The sequence below is a fragment of the Mastigoproctus giganteus genome, chromosome 12, assembly GCF_048544385.1.
Source record: "Mastigoproctus giganteus isolate SK-2022 chromosome 12, ASM4854438v1, whole genome shotgun sequence".
In the NCBI taxonomy this organism is placed as follows: Eukaryota; Metazoa; Arthropoda; class Arachnida; order Uropygi; family Thelyphonidae; genus Mastigoproctus; species Mastigoproctus giganteus.
In genome coordinates, this window is record NC_143586.1 from 40,853,223 (window position 1) to 40,880,209 (window position 26,987).

Here is a 26,987-nt window from a genome sequence, read left to right on the forward strand (position 1 = left end):
CAAAAGCATTTGAAATGTCAAGAGCAACTGCTTGAGTTTCACCAAACCTTTCCATTGAATTTGTCCAAAGATGGGTAGCCAGTCAATCAACACTGACAGAATCCATACTGGCAATCACTGATCAGATGGAAGGTTTCTAGATAGTTTAGGATTGGCAGTTAACAGATTTCTCCATTACTTCAGAAAGAGTAGAAGTGCAATGAGATGATAATTGGATGGGAGGAATTTTTCCCCCTTTTTAGGAACTTTTTGGATATGAGCAAATTTCCAAGCAGAAGGAAAAGCACCAGTGGAATAAGGTAGCATAAAAAAGATGATACAGATGACACATTTCAGGAACTGGTTAGACATGAGCAAATTTCCAAGCAGAAGGGAAAACACTAGTACTGCTGGTTTTTACAGAGGAAATACAGAGGGGCAAAGGTTGCAGCCAATAGCTTTGGCAAGAGACCAGAATGCTCAACTAGAAGTAAGATTTCAAAAATTAGTTTGGACTGATTAATAATTGCTTTGTTGCAAGCTTTCATGTAGGCTGAAAATGAACCTGGATATTTGGATACAAGCCAATTGTGATATGCAACATTCTTATCTTGAACAGCCTTAGCACATTTATTGGAACACAAAGGTTAGATAAAGTATGAGATTTTAAGGTGGAGTGAGTGATTTAATCCCTACAAGAATAATTTCACTGACACAATTTCAGCAAATGTTAACATAGGATGATTTGAAACAGTAATCTGACCAAGGAAAAGAAATTGTGCAGATCATCCTACTTTGCATTCTTAGAATGACAAGCAACCAGGTTGAGAAAGGCTCCATTGCAGAAGAGACCATCACTAAGTTGTGATCTGAGGTGCCTACAGGACCACTCACCTCGACCATATACTTGGAAGGGTTGTTTGTGAGAAAAAGATCCAAAATGTTGGCTATGTGGTTAGGATTGTCTGGTATTGTGGTAGGTAAACAAACTGTGTGAGGTCATTAGTAATTGCAAAAGCCTCAGCATTTTGACAAGTTGAGATTTTGTTTTGTAATCATGTGATTACAAAACAGAAACCAGCTGGAGTTGTAAACATTAAAATCATGAAGGAAAATTACCTTAGTCAAGTTTCAAAGAAAAGAAGTCAAAAAGTTCCAAGTGATTAGTGGAGTTGGAAGAACAATGGGGACAACAGATGAAGATGACAAAATGTGGTAGAGAGATTTTAAGCCAGAGGAGATTCCAAACTACTAAGTCTCAGACAGGGAATATCATAGCGGACATATGTACAAGTAACACCTTTGAAGTGAAAGGAGTCATATAGCAAATAATTAGGGCAACTGAGATGAGCAGTGGTTGAATCAACCAATAATTTGCATTCTCTCAGAAGAAATATGTGGGGCTTGGCAGGCTGTAAGTGCATATGGACATCACTGAGATTGGAACTGAGACCATATATTTGTGATATAAACAACAAAGTGTTTGGGAGGTTTAGATCTTTTCACAGATAAGTTTGTTCTATTAGTTTAACAATTCATGAAGTATTCAATAGTAAGAAAAGGTGAGGAGGGTATGTTGTGTGAATAGTGAAATTTTTGGATATGTACTCAAGGCAAGAATATACCCAGCTCATTGACAATGTGGCCTCAACAATGCCCCCCCCCCATATACACACTACTCAGACCCCCTCCAGTCACTATCTGGCAGGGTACAGGCAGCGAGATTATACACTAGCTGATCCAGAAGCCACCTAGACAGTTACCAACTGGTTTGGTCCAGTGGATCTAGCAGCCGGCCTACAAACACCATTTTAAAGCTGCACCCTGGAAATGTAAGGAACATTAGATCTTGCCATGAGGTCCATCACAACCTCAAAAGATATCAATCAGACTGTGTGATGGAAGAGATGAGAGGGGGGTTTCTGGAGGCTTTGCTTTAGAGACTAAATATGGATTCCACCACTTCAAGCCTCCAATAAGTCAAGTGGTGGTATTGCACCAGTTGGTGAGAGTTATCTATCACCTAGTATTGCCTGGTAACACATGGGCAGCATTGTGTGCTGCCCCTATGGGCAGCATTGTGTGCTGCCCCTATGTAATGTGGTGAGGATGCCCCCCCAACTTTTACTCCTGCTTACATTGATTCACACTTGGATGGTCACCAGTATATTAGGTGCTGTATTTCAGGACTTGCACATGCAGGGGAGTTATAACCAGATTTACTAATAGTCTCGTCATTGTGAAAGTACAAGCAGAGGATTTGGTTGTAACAGAACAAACTGACTTTGCCAAAATTCATTCCACTTGACTTGCATGTCACCTGAATCAGCATTTTAGACTCCTAGGTAGCAAAGCCCAGCTTGACATACCTGAGAGAATGTTGGTGACAGTCTCAAGGACTCAAGCTTTAGCATGAATATAAAAAGCATTAGTATGCTATGACTGCAAGCTGAGTGCATACCATGGTTAGTTTACCCATTTTACTGGATGAAAACCCAGAAGAATTTCTGGGGGGGGATGACTTATTCCTCACCAAAGACAAACTGAGTTATTCAGCCATTCTGTGAAACAAGCCATTAAAATTGTTTTGTGAAAGCTGAAGAGTGATCACTGCAGAGATATCTTGACATGTGCTTCCACTTATGGAGACATGTCAATACATCAGCATCCCAAAGAACTGACGTAATCATCTTGAGCAAAAGGAATTGGCCTAGCTTTCATTGTAGAGGGAGAAGAACTGAGTTTCCACTGTTCGGACTGCTCCTTTTGTCTCTGGCTGAAAGTGATGGACCACATCTCATCCACAGTCACAAACCTTGCACTGGATCTGTTGAAAATGATGCAAATGTTCACTTCACTTGACTCTTGCTTGTGACCTGCTGTCAACAACTTTGGGACCCGTCATGCTGACACCTTTTTTGCTGCAACAACAACAACAGATGCTGGCAGTGTACCAAACTGTCACTCATCACCAGATCATACACAATGTCAACAACTTCTGGAGCGATGGATGTTGCAGATCTTCCACAGTCATCTTATAGGCTCTACATTCTTTATTTAAATTCTGTTACCCACTTCTTAACCATGGAATAGGAAGGGGAAATCCTCTCCAAATGTTATAACCATATCCTTGTGAACTGTCTTTGATGTTAGTCCCCTTTTTCACAAATATTGGGTGACTGCATGGGGACTGATTTTGTCCATTTTTCCTCATTCACACAACTGTGTTAAACTTCAGGAACTGTAATTTAAAAAAGTACGTTACTGAAACTTGGTGGGTTACTATTTGAAGTGTTATACATTAAGTACAGAAATTTTTAATGCTGTACCACTACCCTTTCGTACTCAAGCCATGAACTTTTCAAATGCCCCTCATAATATTTGGTAAATGATGAAGCTTACTGACTATTCAGATGGACCACGCTGAAGTAGTCTCCTCATCATTGATTACAGAGGTTCCAAATGCTTCTGCAGCATCTGAAAGAATTTCTAATAGGCTTCTTTTACAAATTCTAACAGTTTCTGCACTAATTTCTTCAGTCATTGCAAATCACAAGTGATGATAATATTCATTTTTTAATTTGATATCAGTGGCATTACTGATAACACAGAATTAATCTCAAGATTGAAGTCAATCAGGCTTATTATGTAGAAATTTTTAAGTGTTTGAGAAATTCTGTATGATGCAAAAGGAGTGAATGTGATCGATGGGATATCGTATATCCACTTCTGGTGACAATGAAGGATTACTTATCAGAGACAGAAAAACAGTTCAGCAGGCTATTCAATTCACAAATAAATTTACAAGCAAAAAGTAATTTATTCATTAGAAGGGCTACAAACAGGCTGCCTACTTACTTTTGAAAGCAACTGTCCAACATATGCATCAAATGATTCTTGTGGCATATTCTATACCTTGATACCTATTTCTGTAAAGAAAAATGCAAAATTTATAGTTTGCTAACAGGACATGCATTAATAAATGAAATATGAAAAATTTCTATGATTTAAGATATCTAATATGCTCCAAAACAGATGCAAATCAACATTACTTTTAATCATGTCAAAAGCATCATAAACCCAAGAAATTAGTTCATTTAATATGTTTATTAGTCTTACAACTGACCTTTTGGTTATGCAACAATGCTTCATATTTCTGATAATACAATACAACACAACACAATGATATATCATTAAAAATTACACCTGCAAAAACCCTGTTAAAGAACCTTAGTTTCTTGTCAACGAGTTTGTCATTAGCCATACAACAAAACAATTGAAATAAGACAGACCACTCCTCAAAAGAAAGGGAGAGGGGAGGAGAGAAGGTGTAAACATTAACCACAACCAGTGGTGTATCATCTTATGGTGCACAATAAAACTACAACAGGACCATGAGCCAATGGGGAAATGCAAATGGAAAAAGTGAAAAATTCAGGATCAATAAAGGTCTAATATCTGTAGTCTTGAGTTTTGCTGACTATACAGATTCCAGATGAATTAACATGCAAAATTATTTTAGATATATTTATAAAAAATAAAATCTATTTGAATTTCAGATCAGGTAACAACCTAATATTTAAAATACAACAGAACTCCTAAATGCATTGCTAGATCTTGGACTTCTCTGAATTTCAGGTGGTCATATCATAATCATGAAAAAAAAAAATAATAAAAAAATTGAGATAATATACTGAAATTACTGTATACAGTACTATACAAGTGTATCTTTCATAAAGATAACAGTAACTTACAGTGTATGAAGGCATATACTATGTTGTACAGTAAAATAATCATTTTTCCTTCTAAAATATACTATACAGTTGATGAACCAACAGCAAAAACATCAGTCATTTCACTGAAGTTACACTGTAGTAAAATTCTTTTATAATATAATAACAACCTATTATGACCTGCTTGAATTCTGAACCATCCCAATCCTAAATGGTTATCAAATGAACTAATGAGACTCGTGACAGAGAAGAAAAATGTATGGGATACATATAAATTATCAAGCAACTCAGAAGCCTATGGCAGATATAAGCTAGTCTGTAATCAGATCACAAAGAAGGTTAGGCAGGCGAAGGCAGATTACAAGAAATCTTTGGCAAAAGATGCTAAGAAAAACAGCAAGGATTTCTTTACTTATATAAACTCTAAAAGGAAGGGGATGAATCTGATTGGTCCACTTGATATCGATGGTTCAACTGTTGATGATCCTGCTCAGATAGCAAACAAACTGAATCAGTATTTTGCATCTACATTCACACATGAGGAGTTATTAAGGTTTGAAAATGGCAGAAGGTTATCAAATTGCACTTGGTCATCACGCAACACAGCGGCAACCCCCAAGGCAGAATGTGCTGGACCCACAGGTGCTGGTGACTCTATTGTCAGGGAAACGGGGAACATACTTTGTAAAAAGTTAGGTGAAACAGGACCAGGGTATGTCTCCCAGGGGCAAAGGTTGATGACAGAGCGAAAAGATTCCATTCCTGCAAGAATAATTTCACTGACACGATCTGAGCAAACGTTGACATCAGAAGTTTTGAAACAGTAATCCAACCAAGGAAAGGAAGAAAAGTCTCACAAGTCATCCCATTTTGCATTCTTGTAATGCCAAACAACACGAGGTTGTGAATAGCCATGAGATAAAGGTTCCATTGGAGAAGCGACAATCACCAAATTGTTATCAGAAGTGCCTAAAGGACCTCTCACTTCGACCGTGTACTTAGAAGGGTTGTTTGTGAGAAAAAGATCAAGTGTATTGGCTGTATGATTAGGATTGTCCGGTATTTTTGTAGGTAAATGAACAATCTGTGCATGGTCATTAGTAATTGCAAAAGCCTCAGCATCTTGACCAGCTGGGTCGGTGTGACTAGAAAACGGAAGCCAGCTGGAGTTGTGAACATTAAAATCACACAGGAAAATTACCTCACTGTTAGGAAAGTTGGACTGGAGAAAGTCAAGTTGCAAAGAGAGGAAGTCAATGAGCTCCAAGTGATTAGTGGAGTTGGGAGAACGGTAGAGACAACAGATGAATTTAAGACAATGAGGTAGAGAGATTTTAAGCCAGAGAAGATCAAAGAGAGAAGATTCCAAATTGCCAAGTCTCTGACAGGGAATATCAGAACGGACATATGCACAAGTACCACCTTTGAGGCGAAAGGAATCATACAGAGAATAATCTGGACATCTGAGATGAGCAGTAGTTGAATTAGCCAATAACTGAGATTCTGCCAGAAAAAGTACATGGGGTTTGGCAAACTGCAAGTGGACATCGTTGATATTAGAATTGAGACCACGTATATTTGTGAAATGAATTAGGAAGTGCTTGGGAGGTTTAGATCTTTTCGCAGATAAGCTTGTTCTATTAGTTTGACAATTCATGGTGTATTCAATAGTAAGAAAAAGTGGGTGGGACATGCTGTATGAAGTAATGAAATTTTTGGATATGGCGTACACATGGTAAAAATATACCCAGATCCTTGACATAACATGGCCTCGACAATGCTCCCAACATACACACTAATCAGACTCCCTCCAGTCACTATCTGGCGGAGTAGAGGTAGCAAGATTATACACAAGCTGATCAGGAATCCTCCTCGAGAATTACCAATAGGTTCGGTCCGGTGTACTAACTAGCGGCCGGCCTGCGAACACCGTTTTAGAGCTGTACCCTCGAAATGTAAGGAATATTGAATCTCGCCACAATGTTCATCATAACCTCAAAAGTCATCAATTATACTGCATGATGGAAGAGATAGGGAAGGGTTGACCAGAACTTAGCTCTAGAGACTAAACATGGGTTCCACCACTTCAAGCCTCCAATAAGCAAAGTGGTGGTATTGCACCGGTTGATGAGAGTCATCTACCACCTAGTACTGACTGGTAACATAGAGGGGAGGCATTCCTCCATGTGGTGTGGACGCCACACCTTGACCCTTGCTTACGTTGGTTCACACCTGGGTGGTCACCCACCATGTGCTTGTGCATGGAGGTTATGCTATTAGTTAAGAAACATAAAATCCAAGAAAGTGAAACTAGTCGACATCGCTGGACAGTGCAGTGTCGAGTCAGTTTGGTGTGACATAAGCATTGGGAGATCAAAATTGAGAGTAGGAGTGTGCTATAGGCCTAATGACTCTGATGAGTATAATAAACTGTACAGGGTAATAGAGTGGGCCAGTAAATCAGTCTTATAATGGGGGATTTTAATTTCCCAGATATTGACTGGAATTTGTGGGTTGGTCACTCACACACTAGCAAGGCTTTTGTGTATTTATTGGATGATTGTTTTCTACATCAGCATGTTCGAGAGGCAACTAGAGGGAGTAATACTCTTGATTTGATTATCAGTAGTGATTCTTCATGCATTAAGAATCTGCAGATAAAGGAACCACTAGGTGGCAGTGATCACAGTGTGCTGAAGTGGGATTTACTCAAAGAGATAACTACCATCAGGGGTAAAGGGAAGGGTTATTGCTTTCGTAAAGGCGACTACGATGGTCTGAGTCAGTATTTAAATTCTATACAGTGGGACCAACTGATGATGCTACCAACAGCAAATTCAAAATGGGAAGCATTCAAAGAACTTATCTTGGAAGCTACTAGGCTTTACATACCAACTAAGAAATATTGTTCAAAGTTTAGGCCTAAATGAATATCAGATGAACTAACGAGACATATGGCAGAGAAGAAAAATGCATGGGATACATATAAATTAACACGTGACACAGAAGCCTATGATAGATATAAGTTGATCTGTAACCAAGTTACAAAGGAGGTTAGGCAAGCGAAGGCAGATTACGAGAAATCTTTGGCAAGGGATGCAAAGAAAAACAGCAAAGAGTTCTTTACTTATGTAAACTCTAGAAGGAAGGGGATGAATCAGATTGGTCCACTTGATATCAATGGTTCTACTGTTGATGATCCTGCTCAGGTAACTAACAAACTAAATGAATATTTTGCATCGACATTCACACATAAGGAGTTATTCAGCGAGGGGAATGCCAGAAGTGTATTCAATTCTGGCAGTAAGCTAGATAATCTTGTAATAACTGAGAGTAAAGTGGAGCAGAAATTGTTGAAGATAAACACAAGAAAGGCACCTGGGGTGGATGGGATCTATCCAGTTATATTAAAGGAGTCAGCAAAGGAAGTAAGCAAACTATTAGCCATAATTATGAGAGCTTCCTTGGACTCAGGGGAGGCACCCATAGACTGGAGATGTGCAAATGTGACCCCAATTCACAAAGGAGGATCAAAGGCTGACACAAGTAATTATAAACCTGTGAGTTTAACTTCTGTTCCAGGAAAATTAATGGATGCACTGGTTAAAGAAGCACTGCAGGATAATCTAGACAAGACTTCAGTTATAGTTCGGACAAAGCATAGTTTTGTTAAGGGGAAGTCTTGCCTGACCAATTTGATTGGATACAATGATGCAGTAACAAAAGAACTGGATGCAGGGAATAACTTTGATATTACATACTTGGATCTTAGAAAAGCTTTTGATACTGTTGCACATGGAAGACTGCTGCACAAATTTGAGCAGTATGGCATTGGAGGCAAATTGCTGCTATGAATAAAGGGGTAGTTGAGGGGGAGAAGACAGAGTGGTAATCAATGGACACTGCTCATCGTGAACTAATGTTATTAGTGGAGTCCTTCAGGGTTCAGTGTTGGGTCCATTATTGTTTTCTGTATTTATAAATAATATTGATGATGGTATATCAAGCTGAATGTCCAAGTTTGCATATGATACAAAGGTTGGCAGGGTTGTTAAGGACACTACTGACGCTATGCTGCTGCAACAGGATCTGGAAAGGTTGAGCAGATGGGCTGAGAGGTGGCAAATGAAGTTTAATATTGACACAGCAACCCCAGAGCAAAGTTATCAACTCTGTGGTACTACACTGACAGTGGAAGAGAGTGAAAAGGACCTGGGGGTAATTGTGCAGGCAGATATGAAGTTCTCTGAGCAGTGCAGACAGGCTGCAAGAGTAGCTAATGCTGTCTTGTCAATAACGTACAGGAATTTTTCTAGCAGGGATATAGAGGTGATTATCTCTTGATTATCCTCTTGAATAAGGCAATGGTCAGGCCACACCTTGAGTACTGTATACAGGTCTGGAGGCCTCATTTTAAGAATGTAGAGCTGCTAGAATGAGTACAGAGAAGGGCAACAAGATTAGTGAATGGAACAAAGGGTTGCTCTTACAAAGAAAGGTTTGCAAATTACAGTGTCTGGAGACTAGGCACCAGCGAGGTGATCTGATAGAGGTGTATAAAGCCTTGAATGGTTTGAGCATGCTCAATGCTGATGGGATTTTTCCTCTTGCTCAGAATAATCACCTGAAAGGGCATAAATTCAAATTGAGGAAAGACAGATGTAGGATGGATGTTCAGAAATTTGCCTTTAGCCAGCGGGTAGTTGATTAGTGGAACAGACTTCCATCCCTTGTTGTGGAAGTTGATAGCCTAAATAAATTTAAGGCTCAGCTGGATAGGTATTTCTAATGAACGGAGGAGTGAAGTGGAAATTTTTTTTTTTTTTTTTTTTTTGGCTGATGCTGCATAAGCTTGCTTTCTTGCATCATATGCCTCTACTAATGCTAATTGTAGCAGGGTGCTCAATGATTTTGTAATAACTGAGAGCAAAGTGGAAGAGAAATTGTTGAAGTTAAACGTAAGAAAAGCACCTGGGGTCGATGGGATCTATCCAGTTATATTAAAGGAGGCGGCAAAGCAACTAAGCAAACCCTTTGCCATAATTATGAGAGCATCCTTGGACACAGGGGAGGTTCCCACGGACTGGAGATGTGCAAATGTATCCCCAATTCACAAAGGGGGATCGAAGGGTGACACGAATAATTACAGACCAGTTAGTTTAACTTCTGTTCCGGGTAAAATAATGGAGTCGCTGGTTAAAGATGCATTGCAGGATCATCTAGACAAGACTGCAGCAATAATTCAGACACAGCATGGGTTTGTTAAGGGAAAGTCTTGTCTGACAAATTTGATAGGATATTATGATGTGATTACAAAGGAACTGAATGCAAAAAATAATTTTGATATCATATATTTGGATTTCAGGAAAGCTATTGACACTGTTGTGCATTGAAAACTATTGTACAAATTGGAGCAGAATGGTATTAAGGGTAAGTTGCTACAATGGATAAAAGTATGGTTGAGTGGGAGAAGACAGAGGGTGGTAATCAATGGGTGCTGCTCTTCGTGGACTAATGTTATTAGTGGAGTCCCACAGGGTTCGGTGTTGGGTCCTCTGTTGTTTTGTATATTTATCAATGATATTGATGCAGGTATATCAGGCGTAATGTTGAAGTTTGCAGATGATACAAAGGTTGGCAGGGTTGTTAATGACAGTAATGGCAGTGTGCTACTGCAACAGGATCTAGATAATTTGGGCAGATGGGCTAAGAAGTGGCAACCGAAGTTTAACCTTGACAAATGCAAAGTACTGCATATGGGTAGAAGTAACCCCAGAGAAACGTACCAACTGTGTGGTACTACACTTAAGGTGGTAGAAAATGGAAAAGACCTGGGAGTAATTGTGCAGTCAGATATGAAGTTTTCTGAGCAATGCAGACAGGGTGCCAGGGCAGGTCATGGGGTTTTGTCAATGTTATATAGGAATTTTGCTAGCAGGGAAAAGGAGGTGATTGTCCCTCTGTATAAGGCAATGGTCAGGCCACGCCTTGAGTACTGCATACAGGTGTGGAGGCCTCATTTTAGGAAGGATGTAGATTTGCTTGAGCGTGTACGGACAACAAGATTGGTGAGGGGAATGAAGGGATTCTCTTACCAAGAGAGCCTTAAGTTCTGCAAATTGCAGTGGCTGGAGACTAGGCACCTGCGCAGTGGTCTGATTGAGGTGTACAAGGCCTTGAATGGGTTGAGCACGCTGAATTCTGACGGGATTCTTCCACTTGTTCAGATTACGAACCTAAGGGGGCATAAATTCAAATTAAGAAAGGACAGATGTAGAATAGATGTGCGGAAATTTGCCTTTAGCCAGCGGGTGGTTAATTGCTGGAACAAACTTCCATCTGTCGTTGTGGAAGTTGATAGGTTAAATAAATTTAAGGAAGAACTGGATAGCCATTTGGAGGGAATGGTGTGATTTTTTTTTTTTTGACTGATGCTGCATAAGCTCCTACCCTTGCTTTCTTTGATACCCTTGCTGCTCCTGCCCACCTGGCTACGGAGGCGCCCATAAGAGTACTGCTGACAATCAATTGGCACTGTAATGGTTAGAAGGTTAGCAGTTGTCAGACAAGGAGCAAATTTCAAAATGCTAAAATATTTTAAACACCACAGCAACCTCATCTCTGGGATATGTTGTGTCCTGAGCATCTGCATTTACTATACCTATCACAAAATAAAATAACTACACATTCTTGCTGAAAATGCATCCGTCTATCCGCTGTATTAATGTAGTGTATCATTTACACTATACATTAACTGCTGCGCAATAATTACCTTAATGAAGAGCATCATGTTCTAGAACCTATAATGGTCCCATGCACAATTCCTCTCAGTGGTCGGAATGTCCAAGCAAGTAAAGGAAGGGAGATGACATCATAAGAGGGTGCTGACCCCTCTGCTTATAGTCAAACAGAGAGAGAGAGAGAGAGAGAAACAAGTAATCTATCTTACCCTCTAAAGGTCAGTTGTTTCTGTTTATATACATGGATTTTAAATTCTGAGTAAAAAAATAATAATAAAATAAAAGCAGATCTACAAAACAAAAAATTAATTTTTCATTATAAATTATATTCTGTTGCTAAAAAGGTGTATCCATAACGCATTTACATCCCTTCCCATATTTCGGTTTGTCTTATCTTTAAAGATTGTTCTATTTATTGTCATATCTGTACATTTTTTCTATTTATTATTATTATCTTGTCTTATCTTTGCCACCTGATATACTGTACAACAAAATAGCCAAGGCAATAAAAATTTGGTTAACCTAAGAAAAACAACTATTCATATAACTTTTTAATTGCCTTCAATCCCATGATACTCAATAACTTCTGACACATTATCCATTTCTCGAAACTTGGTTATCAAAGATAAAGTTGCAGAATGATGGCACTATATTTTTTAATAATTACTGTAATTGGAAATAATCCTTATTTTCAAAAGAAAACGACGTTCTATAATAATAATCAAAGGCAAAGGGATGATTAAGACGACCTACAGAACTTGATGGTTATTTGAAACAATTTTGAAAGGAATTTTAGATCCTTTTTTCATGTGGAATTAATTTAAGATATTTATCTATAGCTAGCATAAAACAAATTGTGCAAAATTTTCCAATACAAATTTAATTTGTATTGGAAAATCTTAAAGTACAAAAAAATGTAGGATAAAATTAGAATGCATCTGTGACATCAGTGAAATTATGTTTTGCATAATACAACATCATGAAAAGAAACTATTTATCATTACTTTAGTAATTCATATACTAATTTTAAAAATTTTGTTAGGAAACATTTTATTTTTTGTTGATTACTTTAATTCAGTTATAATACAATATATACAGGAGTTGCACCTGAAATCAGTTAAAATGTGGCCAGTTAACTTATTCTAGATAACTCAAGCCATGAATGTATTAGTGCATAATGCAGAAAGATAAAAACTGATAACAGAAAGTGATGACTTAGGTTATTAGTTAATAATTTCAACATTTTTTTAAAATCAGAATTAAATTGGCCAAACTTAATATGAAAGTTAATAATTCTGATAAACACATGCAGAAAAGTATTTTAGTAATTATTTTTTTTAAAGCAGGTCCAAAATCCTATCATAAAACTTAGTAGCAGGGCTTCTGAAATTTAGTGCTCTATATAATTTTTATCTAGATAAGAATAAAGTAGCAAATAATGATTCAGAGGTACTGTACTGATAGATAGCCTTGTGATTTGGTAATTTTAAATCTAGTATTAGAGCATAAAATTCAAATACAGTAGTAAGCAATGCTTGAAGTGCAGTGGGGGTTGGAAATGGAACAATTTGTGAATTACCAAATTATAACAAAATTAAGGTGATGTTCATAAATTTCATGACCATTGAAAAGTAAGAAAGAGAAAAAAGTACCCTCCCACAAAAAAAAAAAAAAAAAAAAAAAAGAGGAAAAAGATGGCAAGTTACTTAATCTTGGAAGCTACTAGGCTTTTCATATTAACTAAGAAATACTGTTCAAGGTTTAGGCCCAAATGGGCACTAACGAGACTCGAGGAAGAGAAGAAAAATGCATGGAATGCATATAAATTATCAGACGACACAGAAGTCTATGGTATATAAGCTAGTCCATAATCAAGTCACAAAGGAAGTTAGGCAAGCAAAGACAGAATACAAAAAATCCTTGGCAAAGGAAGCAAAGAAAAACAGCAACGACTTCTTTACTTATATAAACTTTAAAGAAAGGGGATGAATCAGATTAGTCCACTTGATATCGATGGTTTGACTGTTGATAATCCTGCTCAGATAGCTGACAGACTGAAGGAGTATTTTGCATCTATATTCACCCACGAGGAATTCTGTAGGGAAGTGAAGAACAAAAGCTTATTAAACTTTAAGAGGGAGCTAAATGATTCTGTAATAACTGAAAGCAAAGTGGAGGAGAAATTTAAGTTAAACATAAGAAAAGCACCTGGGGTGGATGGGATCTATCCAGTTATATTAAAGGAAGTGGCAAAGGAAGTAAGCAAACCCTTAATCATAATTATGAGAGCATCCTTGGATTCAGGGGAGGTCCCCACAGACTGGAGATGTGCAAATGTATCTACAATTCATAAATGGGATCAAAGGGTGACACGAGTAATTACAATTTATGTTCCGGGGAAAATAATGAAGTCATCGGTTAAAGATGCCTTGCAGGATCATCTAGAAAAGACTGCAGTAATAATTTAGACACAGCATGGGTTTTTGGATGCAAAAAATAATTTTGATATCATATACTTGGATTTCAGGAAAGCTTTTGATACTGTTGCACATGGAAGACTATTATACAAATTGGCGCAGTATAGCATTAAGGGCAAGTTGCTACAATGGATAAAAGGATGGTTGAGTGGAAAAAGACAGAGTGGTAATCAATGAGCAATGCTCTTTGTGGACTAATGTTATTAGTGGAGTCCCCAAGCATTTGGTGTTGGGCCCATTGTTGTTTTGTATATTTATGAATAATATTGATGAAGGTAATCAGACTTAATATCCAAGTTTGCAGATGATACAAAGGTTGTTATCAGGGTTGTTAATGACAGTATGCTACTGCAACAGGATCTAGAAAAGTTGGGCAGATGAACTCAGAAGTGGCAACTCAAGTTTAACATTAACAAATGCAAAGTACTGCATGTCGGTAGCAGTAACCTCAGAGAAATGTACCAACTGTATGGTACTACACTAAGGGTAGTGGAGAATTAAAAAGACCTGGGGTTAATTGTGAAATATCTGCGCAGTGACAAGACCCCATGATCTGCCATAGCAGATCATGGGGTCCTGTCAATGATATACAGGAATTTTGCCAGGAGGGATAAGGAGGTGTTATCCCCTTGTATAAGGCAATGGTCAAGCTACACCTTGAGTACTGCATACAGGTTTGACAGTCTTGTTTTAGGAAGGATGTAGAGTTGCTAGAACAAGTATGGAGAAGGGCAACAAGACTGGTGAGGGGAACAAAGGGGATGCTCTTACCAAGAAAGGCTTAAGTTCTGCAAATTGCAGCATCTGGAGATTATGCACCTGCAAGGTGATCTGATTGAGGTGTACAAGGCCTTGAATGGTTTGAGCAGGCTCAATGCTGATGGGATTCTTCCTCTTGCTCAGATTACAAACCTGAAGGGGCATAAACTCAAATTAAGATAGGGCAGTTGTAGAATATATGTGAGGAAATTTTCCTTTAGCCAGAGGGTAGTTGATTGCTAGAACAGACTTCACTGTGGAAGCTGATAGCTTAAATAAATTCAAGGCAGAAGTAGACAAACTTTTGGAGAGAATGGACGAGTGAAATGGTTTTTTTTTTTTTTTTTTTTTTGTTTTTTTGGCTGCTGCTGTATAAGCTTGCTTTCTTGCATCATATGCCTCTGCTAATGCTAAAAAGTTAAGATGTCACATATGTTTTGCATTACCTTAAGATAATACTTTAGGGAAAACCAGTTTCCCTCACCTGTGCATTATGTTGGTATAAATAAATATTGCATTTAGTATGGCAGTGATTTATTAATATTGCATTTAGTATGGCAGTGATTTATTAATAAATCGACATAAAAAAAAAATTGTGAACTGCAATTGCACTGGCAATAAAGGAAGAAAGGGAAAGATATTCGACATAATCTTTGGTAACTGTAAAAGCTCCACAGTAGTTTCAAGCATGTTAAATGGTAGTAAAATAGTTCTGATGCTGGATGGAAAGAAGCAAGATGACATTCCACTTCTTTATAATTTTCAATCAGAATTAATGGTAGGGGTTTGAATCCCAGAATATACAATGCAAAACACGGATGCATATTTGAAATTTACTGTTCAAAGTGAACAGTAAAATTCACACATTAGAACCTGAGTCAGTACACTCTGACTCAGGTTCTAATGTGTGAAATATACCTACTGAAGAAAATCTTGTCATCAAATGCAACCCCAAATATTTGTGCTCTACTATGTTGATTGATTTATTAGATATCAAGAGTGCAAGTTTCAGTTTTTAATTTGTAGCACTACTTTTAGGAGATGTTTGTGCATTTCATCCCTTAATTACTGAGTTGCTATTGTCCCATTGCCATCAGTTCAGTATTTTGTGCTGGCTGCTTAGAATCTGTGCCAATAGACATATTTTAAACACCAGTGAAGCCTAGAGTCCTTAGTTTGACTGGAGCAGTTTGATCCAGGTACTATTTACCTCCAGATGCTGGAGGTGAAATGCAATGCTTTGTTAGTACTGATGCTTTGGCCAAATCCCAATAGTCAAGCACTCACAATTATTCCATATATTATTTTGGAAGAATCAAGGACCAAGTGAATGCCTTGTTCATTGAGTATGACAAATCCTTGTCTGATTTTTGGAGATAATATGGCCTGAAGCATTTAGTGGATCATGAGGTTTAAGCTTACTTAAAAGCAGTCACCTATTACATTTAATTAGAAGAAAGGGCCAAAGGCATCTTGTCCTATTTGTGTCTGCTTCTAAAAACATCAGCACAGTTTAATGAAGAGTTTGGAGAATGTCTGCAGTTTATAGAAAATCTCACTAAGGCACTGTTACTTGGGCAGACACTAGAGACTGGGAGTTGCACTTGTCTGATGATACATACCTATATATTACATTGGGAAATATGACCTGTTGCTTTCACTGGCTCATCTGGCCTGCACTCATAAAAGGTTCACCATTCACACTATTTGTATATTTAATCTGCTTTTCATGGAAGGTGTTGAAGGTACATGTTGTTCCCTCTTTTTGGTATGCCAAAAAAAAAAATTCTCCCTCTGATCTGAACAAGGTGACTGGTATCTATATGCTGTATATACAGTAAGTGCCAGGTATAGTGAACACTGGTTATTAGAATCAGCCGCTTTATAGAATCAAATTTCGAAGAACCAATTCAATTCAATAAAATGCACTATACTTGCATTGTTTATTAGAATTGCATCTTCGGTTATAAGAATCAATTGTGAATGCCTCTGTGATATTTTTCTAAAGCACATTTCTGGAGGTCACAACCATAAAACAATAAAAACAATTTGCAGTTTCCAATTTATTGGGCTTTTCTGTCAGTGCAATAAACAGATAGTAAACTTGATCTTCTCACCGACAGAAGCTTGAACATCATGCTCAAATTACGCACATTGAAATGCTACATCTGGCCAATACTGCTCTACGGTGTAGAAACCTGGACTCTAACATCAGCCACTACAAAAAAGCTCCAGGCCTTCGAAATGTGGCTCTACCGAAGAATGCTGAAAATCCCGTGGACAGCCAAGATAACCAACGTACAGGTCCTGCAGGACATGCACACAGAACGGGACCTGCTCAAAACCATCATCAGCAGGAAATGCAAATACCTAGGTCACATCGCTAGGAACCAACAAAAATATCACCTACTACCACTCATCCTGGAGGGAAAGATCGAAGGCAAGAAACGCCCAGGCAAACCGAAAATGGCATGGCTAGATAATATCAACACCTGGCTTCACATGACAACAGCACAAATTCTACACGCAGCGCTAGACAGAAAACAATATCAAATTGAAGTCGCAAACGCCATCCGGCAGCATTAAAGAAGAAGAAACTTGATCTTATTGCATTTGCGATAATACCAATAGCTGGAATTCTGTGTTTTCACATTATTATAGTAAAATGTGTTTCCCCTTCACTGAAACCGGCTCTTCATTTCTATATCTAAACTTCATCTCACTTGCATGTCTTATTAGTTCCAATTTCTGTGTGTGTGCTTTGTTATTGATTGATGCTTATCTTTTTTTACTGTGTTTTAAATTTTACTATCCAAAAAAATTTCAGTGAACAGAAAGAGTGAATTTGAGGGTAAAAGATAAGTTATGAATTATAGAAACGTACAATAAATTAAGAACTTATGCAATATGTCTCAAAGGAAAGCAGCAGTAAAATTAGGAGTGCCTCGGTCATCTTTATCAAAATTATTAAAATCATGTCCCACATTAAGCACTAGTGTGATTAGTGAAACCAGAAAAAGGAAGCGTGAAGGAAATGCCAAACAGTAGATGAAGCTCTGTTCGTTTGGTTCAACGGGCCAGCTCATTTAATGCACCAATCAATAGTAGCATTCTTCATCAAAAAGCTAATGATTTTGTTGAAAAACTACAGAGTTTTAGGCAACAGATGGATGGCTGATGAGATGGAAGGAGAGGCACGATATTGTTTACCAAAAACTTAACGAAGAAAAACAGGATTCCAATGGTTCTGCAGCTGACACCTGGTTGAAAATCTCTTGGCAAACTGTGTTAAGCACTTATAATCCTGAAGACATTTTTAATACAGATGAAACCTGGTTGTACTACAGGGCTGCCACAGACCATTGCATGATTTTTAAAAATTCCTCTGAGTCTGCAGGAAAGGATTACAGTTCTTTTAACATGCAATGTGATGGGAACAATCAAGATGAAGCTGTTAGTTATGAGCAGGAGTAAATCACCTAGATGTTTTAAAGGAGTAAAATAGCTGCCTGTTGAATATGCCAATAATGGCAATGCTTGGATGACAGTTTCTTTATTTGAAGATTATCTTCATAAATGGGATTTGCAATTGGATAAAAAAAACAAAAAAATTGCATTTGTTTTGAACTCATCCAAAGTTGACTTTCAAAAACATTGAATTAGTTTTTCTACCTTTGAATATCACATCGCTGATTCAACTTCTCGACCGGCGAATAATAAAAAACCTTTAAAACCTTTTATAGATTGGGTGAGAGGCAAAGAATTATCCAGTCTATAGATGAAGGTTTGGGAACATCATCCAATATTGCAAAGCAGATAACTGTTCTAGATGCCCTTCATATGACAATGAGTGCCTGGAATGAAGATTCCAAAACCTGCATTACCAATGCAGGTTTTGCATTGGTAATGCAGGTAACTGTTTCAAAAATTGTGGATTAATTATTCGTGATGGTCAACTAAGTCACGATTGAGGTGTATAAGGCCTTGAATGGGTTGAGCAAGCTCAATGCTGATGGGATTCTGCCTCTTGGTCAGATTACGAACCTGAGAGGGTGCATAAATTAATTGAGGAAAGACAGTTATAGAATAGATGTGCAGAAATTTGTCTTTAGCCAGCGGGTGGTTGATTGCTGGAATAAACTTCCATCTGTCTGTTTGTTATTTTGGTTTTTAGGAGCATTAGCAACCAAGGCCATATTGCTCCGGGGATATGCGGTGGTCATTCCCTGACCTTTCCGCATCCTCCGTATTTGGTGGTCATGGGCTCGAACCCCGGTCTAATCAAGAAGCGTGTGCTACGCACTGCTGCTCCTGCTCACCTGGCTATGGAGGCGCCCTTCCATCTGTCATTGTGGAAGTTGATAGCTGAAATAAATTCAAGGAGGAACTGGACAATTTAGAGGGAATGGATGTGTGAAAATTTTTTTTTGGCTGATGCTACATAAGCTTGCTTTCTTGCATAACATGCCTCTACTACTACTAATATGATACTGATCATGTTGAAAAGCCTGAAGACATGGGTGAACAGGTATTTAATGATTGGGTGGACATAGATGGTGATCTACAAGTTACTACAGCTTTAACAGATGAAGAAATTGTCCAGCCTGTTACTGATAATTTCACCAAGGAGGTGGAAGAAAATGAAGATGAGCCCAAACAAATTCCAGTAACAAAACTGGAAAAACTCGTGAAACTAGAGCCGTCTTGAGGAGACTCGTGAAGCTACAGCCTTCCAGATGTTGGAAGAAACTGGTGCAAGTGATCATGAATACAGACTGTTATACAATATTGAAAAATTTATAAATAGACTTTGTTTGTTTGTTTGGTTTTTAGGAGCATTAGCAACTAAGGCCATATTGCTCCGGGAATATGCGGTGGTCATTCCCTTGACCTTTCCGCATCCTCCGTATTTGGTGGTGACGGGCTCGAACCCCGGTCTAATCAAGAAGCGTGTGCTACGCACTGCTGCTCCTTCCCACCTGGCTACGGAGACGCCAATAGACTTTGTAATAATAATTTAAAGCAAAAAGGTGACTATTTTAAATTATAATCATATTACAAAGTGTTATGTTTAATATGTCACTTTGCTATGAACACAAGTATAAATTTATTTTTATTTTGCTAACCTGTGGAAAATATTCTTCCGATTTTCACAAATCATTTAATTGGTAATAAACCTTTGGTAATAAAGTGAATAATAAAATGGTCTATTTTTACAGCCTCTGAATAATATTTGTCGATTTTTGTTTATTATAATTAAAATTCAATTTGCAAATGTGATCACTATAACCAGCACTTACTGAATATAGAAATTGCTATATATATATAGGGTGTCTCATATATATATATATATATATATATATATATATATATATATATATATATATATATATATATATAGTGAAACTTCTCCTAATGGTGGCACCTCCATAGCCAGGTGGGAAGAAGCAGCAGTGCATAGCACACGATTCTTGATTAGACCGGGGTTCGAGCCCGTCACCAGCAAATACGGAGGATGCGGAAAGGTCAGGGAATGACCACCGCATATCCCAGAGCAATATGGTCTTAGATGCTTCTAAAAAAAAAAAAAAAACCCAAAAAAAAAAAAAAAAAAAATCTCCTAACGGACACCTCTCTTTAATGGACATCTCTACAATGGACATTTTCAAATTCACCAACTCACCTCTATTGGTTTTAACGTGTTTGCAGCTTCTGTCTAGTGGACATTCTCTGTAACGGACGCGGACAGGCAATCTGCACTGTTTCATTTAGATTAGCACTTAATTTGATCTCCCCATAACAGACTGCGGGAGAGCTCACGGCCCTTTTTCTAGGAACTGGAACTTTTCTTCCACGTATTGCCTCAATCGTGTGTTTATTTTCTATTTCCGATTCTCTGAATTTTATCAAGGTTTACGTCGCGGTTCTAAACCTTTTTTCAAGAATTTTAAAGCACGTGTAAAACTTCTGATGAATTCGGTGTGTGCAGGGGGGGGAATTTGGTCGGCCTTTCGTCTTTTGAGTTTCAGTTTTCAGTTTTGTTCAGTGTCGTGTGAAGTGCACAATGTCTTCTCGTAAACATTTAACTTTAAAAGATAAAGTCGAACTCATTAATGCGTATGATCGTCAAAAAAATAGTGTTCGCAATCTCGCTGCAAAATTCAAAATCGGGAAGACGCTGGTAAGCGACATCCTAAAGAAAAAAAATGAACTGCTCAAACAATTTTGGCAACACGGAAATGATCAGGTTCAAAAATCATTCCCGAAAACTGTTGGACTTCAAATTGACAATGTTACGTATGAGTGGTTTTGTCGCGCACGTACTAAAAAAATTCCCATTAATGGGCCTATTATTAGGGAAAAGGCTTTGGAGGTTGTGAAATCTATGGGAGTAAATGAGTTCAAAGCTTCTGTGGGATGGCTAGACAAGTTCAAAACTTGGCATAAAATATCTTGGAAAACCATAAGTGGTGAAGGTTGATCTGTTGATACTGGGGTTGTAACAGAGTGGACCGTTAAATTGGAAGATTTATGTCATGATTTTGAAACTAAGGATATTTACAACTGTGACGAAACAGGGTTGTTTTTTAAAGCTCTTCCTGAAAAAACAATGAGTCTAAAAAACGAAAAGTGCCAGGGCGGAAAAATTTCTAAGGAATGCTTGACTGTACTATTGTGTACAAATATGCTGGGAGACTTTGAACAACCTCTTGTTATAGGAAAACCACAAAATCCTCGTTGTTTCAAGAACATAAAGTTGAATCTTTTGAATGTTGACTGGAAGTCTAATAAAAAAGCATGGATGACACGAAATATCATGAGCAAATGGATAAGTCACATTAACAAAAACATGATTTGTCAAAACAGAAAAATTATTCTTTTCATGGATAATGCTGCATCTCACCCGCACATTGAATTGTCCAACATTCAAATTGTTTGTCTGCCACCAAACACATCTGCAGAGTGTCAGCCCTTGGATCAAGGGATAATAAAAAATTTTAAACTTCACTACAGAAAACGTGTTTTAAGACATCTCATTGCAAACATGAACGATGTAACATGTGCGAGTGACCTTGCAAAGAAAATCAGCATCCTAGATGCGATTCAATGGATTTCCTCTTCAATAAACGCAATTAGAAAACAAACTGTCGTGAACTGTTTTGTTAAGTCTGGCTTCTCAAATGCAAAAATTGAAGTTGTGAACAGCAATGTGGAGCACCAAGAAGAACAAGAACTTCAACGTCTATTGATAATGTACGATACTTCAGCTACAAGTAACCCTGGCTACAAAGATATAGATGCGAACCTCACTACAGAAGATGGTGCTCTAGATATCAACAACATTATCATTGATATTGTTCAAGAAGTTCCTCATGAGGATGAAGAAATGGAAGGAGGTTATTCTGTCGAAGAACATATTAACGACGAACCACCGATGAAAATAGAAGCGCTCATACAAATCAATCATTTAAAAATGTTTTTCACCGCTGAAGAAGATACTGAAGGACTTTTGATGGTTTCTTCACTCCAAACAAATGTTGAAAACAAAATTATCAGACGGAAGAAGGTGCAGAAGAAAATAAGTGATTACTGTATGTATTTTTCTTAAGATAAAGATAATAATAATATGCATAGCACAATTGTATGTATATTATTTACAAAAATATTGTGCAAAATCTGTATATATTTTAATTTAATTTTACATTAAACGTTTAACGATTTTTCTTTCTTTCTTCTTTTTTTTCTCCCTCAGACTTCTTGTTAGCGGACACTTCTCTCTAACGGACAAATTTTCGTTCCCCATGGCTGTCCGTTAAACAGAAGTTTCACTGTATATATATATACAGGGTGTCTCAAAAATACATGGCATAACTTCAGGAATGAGTTCCTCATATGTAGACAAAAATATTTTATATCAACATAGTTCCGGAAATGCTTGGTTCCTGAGTTATTAATCGGAATGTCTTATCTCCCGCAGTTGATTTCCTTCATCACAAGGTACTGACAGAATCTGGTGGTTTTCCATTCCGACCATGTACTCAAATCAGGAGCAAGCGGATATGCACTTTATGTACAGTTTGGCGGACGGCAATGCTCTGGAGGCTTGTCGTTTGTATCACGAAAAGTTCCCAGAACGAAGATGTCCAGACAGGAAAACGTTTGAAAGTATCCGTTGCCACCTTATGAACATGGATCCTTTACACCTCATGCTGCCAACAGAGGACGACCAAGATCTACGACTCCTGAAGTAGAGGAGGAGATTTTGGATGTTGTGCATGCCACTCCTGGAATCAGCATACGCAGAATAGCAATGCAACTGGCTATTCAATGTTCAACTATTTGGAGAGTGTTGCGAGAACACCAACTATATCCTTATCATCTGCAACGGGTAAAGGCCTTGTCACCAGCAGATTACCCTGCACGAGTAATGTTCTGCCAGTGGTTCTTGCAGCAGTGTGGTACAACTTCTCACTTTCTTCTCTTAGTGATATTCACAGATGAAGCACAGTTCACACGAGACGAAATCTAAAACTTTCACAATCAGCATGTATGGGCTCAGGAAAACCCACATGCAATTCTTCCATCACATCACCAACAGCGGTTCAGCCTCAACATCTGGGCGGGTGTTTTTGGTGATAAGTTATTTGGGCCCCATGTACTTCCAAACAAACTCACAGGGCAAGCATACAGAAACTTTCTGGAAAACAACATGCCTGATTTCTTGGACGACACACCACTGATCATTTGCCAACAAGTACACTTCATGCACGATGGCACTCCCGCACATTTCAGCCACCTAGCCCGCAATTACCTGAATCGAAGGTTTCCTGGTTGGTGGATAAGTAGAGGTGGAACTGCCTGGCCTTCATGCTCACTGATTTAAACCCACTAGATTTCCTCTTGTGGGACCATTTAAAGTCATTGGTGTATTCCGGTAGCTGACGTGGAAACCCTCTGCAATCGAACTGTGGCAGGTTGTGAGACAATACGAAACATGCCAGAAATTCGGCATCGTCTCCGCGAGTCCATGAGACGTTAATGTGAGGCCTATATCCCCCTTGCCCCATACTTCTCCTTCAACCCATGCACGGTACTAAGTACTATATGTTTTGATACCTTTGTGTTTGGGGTTTTCATAAAAAAAAAAAAAAAAAAAAAAAAGGCAGAAGGTGGACATTTTGAACAATTACTATAAGGTGGCGTGGACAGTTAAGTATCACAGACAGACCTTCAAAACTCAGAAACCCAGAACTATGTTGATATAAAATATTTTTATTGTCTACATATGAGGAACTCATTCCTGAAGTTATGCTGTGTATTTTTGAGACACCCTGTATAAAATGATAAAGATGCGATGAAATTACTGAAAGTCTTAGTAAGCAGGAATGAGAAATTAAAATTTATACCTGGCTTACTGCAGTGGCCCCTAAGATTTTTGCTGCCGACCCCCCCCCCTAACGTAGTAGTTAAAGTCCTAGGACCCACAGCTTTAGGTACTTACAACAATTATGATTATATTAACTGCATTTTATTTCAGGTAATTTGTTTTTTGGCATACAGGTTCTCTCAATTCTTCCATGGTTATTACACCTGATAGCTCAACTCCCCTACCAAATACACCAATAATTACCTTTTAGTCTATATATATATGTGTGTGGAACCTTATAATGCACAGTGTTGTATAGACACTTTGACTGCATCACATTAAATTCAAAAAACTGCCTTTGTCACTTGCATATATGTTTGTATTCTTGCTGATATGTATTAAGCAAAAATTTATTTTCCTTGTCCATCTAAAGGGGGAAAAGCAGGTTTCAATTTTTGCCAATTCCTGTGGAGGTATATATAATGAAATAGTTATTTACACAATCTTTCTACACAAACTTTAACTTGCTTATTATTAGTATTGAAACACATTATATAATTTAGCCAATGTAACATAAGATACCAAAATTATAACAAATCCCAACTGAATCCGCCAGATAAAAGGCACAAACTAAATAAATTAGTAGATAATTATTTAAATATGAAAGATTTCTGTATGATGATAATAAATAATTAAGTTATTTATTTACTATATCTATTATATCATAGCTAAGCTATGATATTAAGGATAATAATAGAATGACAATCACAATCCTCTATAAGAACCAAATAAGACCTTAGACTCATGATTATGTATTGGTATTAATAATGGCAAAGAAGCAAGCTTATACAGCATAAGCAAAATAAAAAAATCTACCTCGTCTGTCCATCCCCTTTAATAATGTCTAATTCTTCCTCAAATTTATTCAAACTATCTACTTCCAAAACACCAAATGATAGCTTGCTCTCACTCAAAGCAAATTTCCATACATCTATCCAGCAATGATCCTTTTTCGATTTATGCCCCTGACATCTAGAATTAGTTTACTCAATCCATTTAAAGCCTTACACACTTCAACCAGATCTCCTTGCAGGTGCCTTGTTTCCAAATGCTGAAATTTTCAGAACTAAAGTATTTTATGGTAGGAATGTCCTTGAATAATTTTGTTACTCTTCTGTGTACCCATTCCAACAATCTCACATCTTTTTTAAAATGAGGTTTCCAGACCTGTTATTGTTATTGTTATTTTTGGTTTTTAGGAGCATTAGCAACTAAGGCCATATTGCTCCGGTGCAGTGGTCATTCCCTGACCTTTCCGCATCCTCCGTATTTGGTGGTGACGGGCTCGAACCCCGGTCTAATCAAGAAGCATGTGCTACGCACTGCTGCTCCTTCCCACCTGGCTACGGAGGCGCCTCCAGACCTGTATGCACCACTCAAGGGGTGGTGTAACCTTTGCTTTATACAATGGCCTAAATAATGAAATCAGAAGTCCACTGAATGAGGAGGATCCTACCATCTAGAAGGCATCCCCAGATTGCAACTTTTAGGCAAATTTTGCATTACTTGTGCAAAATAATTAGTATCAGTCATCAACAGCAGTCTTATACTACTAAATACCAAACTGTACTTCACTAACAATTTCATCTTTGCAGTTCTTCCTCGTTATTAACTAAAATGGTCAAGCAAAAAACTGTTTAATTAATTTGTTGAAACAAAATTCTGAATTTTTTTTTTTTTTTTACTTCACGGCCGATATTTATAAGTGACAGAAAAACATAATGCAAAGGAGAATACAGCACAAATTCAGACCAAAAATTTCAAGTATTAAAGTATAATAGGAGTAGCAAAAGTGTCACCTATTTGAAAGTTGAAGTTGTTTCTTCGGTGGTAATTTGTTTACATCTTGTGGTAAAAGTTAAAACACACCAATACCTATGTTCTTATGGAAGGCATATAATCGAAGGTTAAATTTTGTTAAATTTCTTTCAACTGCCAGTACTAAATATTACATTCGTTTTACAGTAATATAATAAAGAAAAAATAAGGTACTGTACTGCATTGAATATTTTAAATTAAATTTCGCAATTAACTGACTGCTTATATACCTAAGCAACAGCATTGTAATTACAATTAATTCCTAATCACACGAAAATAATCAGAGAGATAAAAAAATATATATAATAAATAAATAAAAAAAACTGAAAACCAAAACTTCAACGTACCAAAACCATATAGTATATCTCTCTTCCTGTACAATGAGTCAGATGAGAGTATTTAATATTACATACAACACGCCACTAGATGGCGAACATTCTCCAAAGAATTACAACAGAAAAATATATTTCGAAATAAATAGATATACAGTACCGCAGTAGAGGGATTGATGGAATGCAGGGGAAAAGAAACAGCCCAACTCCAATCTAAGTTCAAGCCAGGCGTGAATACACAACTCGTCCAAATATCACAGTTCCATGTTTGCCAAAACTGATTCAAGAAAGCCAATAAAAACAAAACAAAAAAACTTCCTCTTTTCGAGGAATAAACATAATTAAACTTGCAAAGAAAACTGCGATATGAAAAAAGTCTATAAAAACTTCGAAATTGAACCTAATTCAACACGAAAATACCACTTGATCAAAGAAAGTGTTCTATGTTACAAATACGAGCTCAGGAGGTAACAGAGACCTTACTAATAAGTTATGTTGATTCCGTGTTATAATAATAACAGAGAACACGATCCCGCAGAACAGGTAAGACTTAACTCTCATCGACAAGAAAGAAAGGGATACCTACTTGATCGACATAACGGTGCCCAACAACAGCAACCTCCAGAAAACCTACGAGGAAAGGATCAGGAAGTACGCAGACCTAAGAAAGGAAGTCAAAGAAATGTGGCATGTGAAACAAGTAATTACTATCTCGATCACTG

The 26,987-nt window shown here is 37.6% G+C and overlaps 1 protein-coding gene across 1 annotated transcript in view; it reads right to left on the bottom strand.

Moving 5' to 3' along the window:
- TSG101 (tumor susceptibility gene 101) overlaps positions 1–26,339 on the bottom strand; it is a 106,078-nt gene extending 79,739 nt beyond the window's left edge. The window contains exons 1-2 of the mRNA XM_090386854.1: positions 26,281–26,339; positions 3,838–3,908 (exon numbers count right to left, since the gene is read on the bottom strand). Coding sequence (XP_090242980.1) covers positions 3,838–3,885 — 48 coding nt within the window. The 5' untranslated portion in view covers positions 3,886–3,908; positions 26,281–26,339. The remainder of the gene's footprint in view (positions 1–3,837; positions 3,909–26,280) is intronic.
- Between the last annotated feature and the right edge of the window lie 648 nt (positions 26,340–26,987).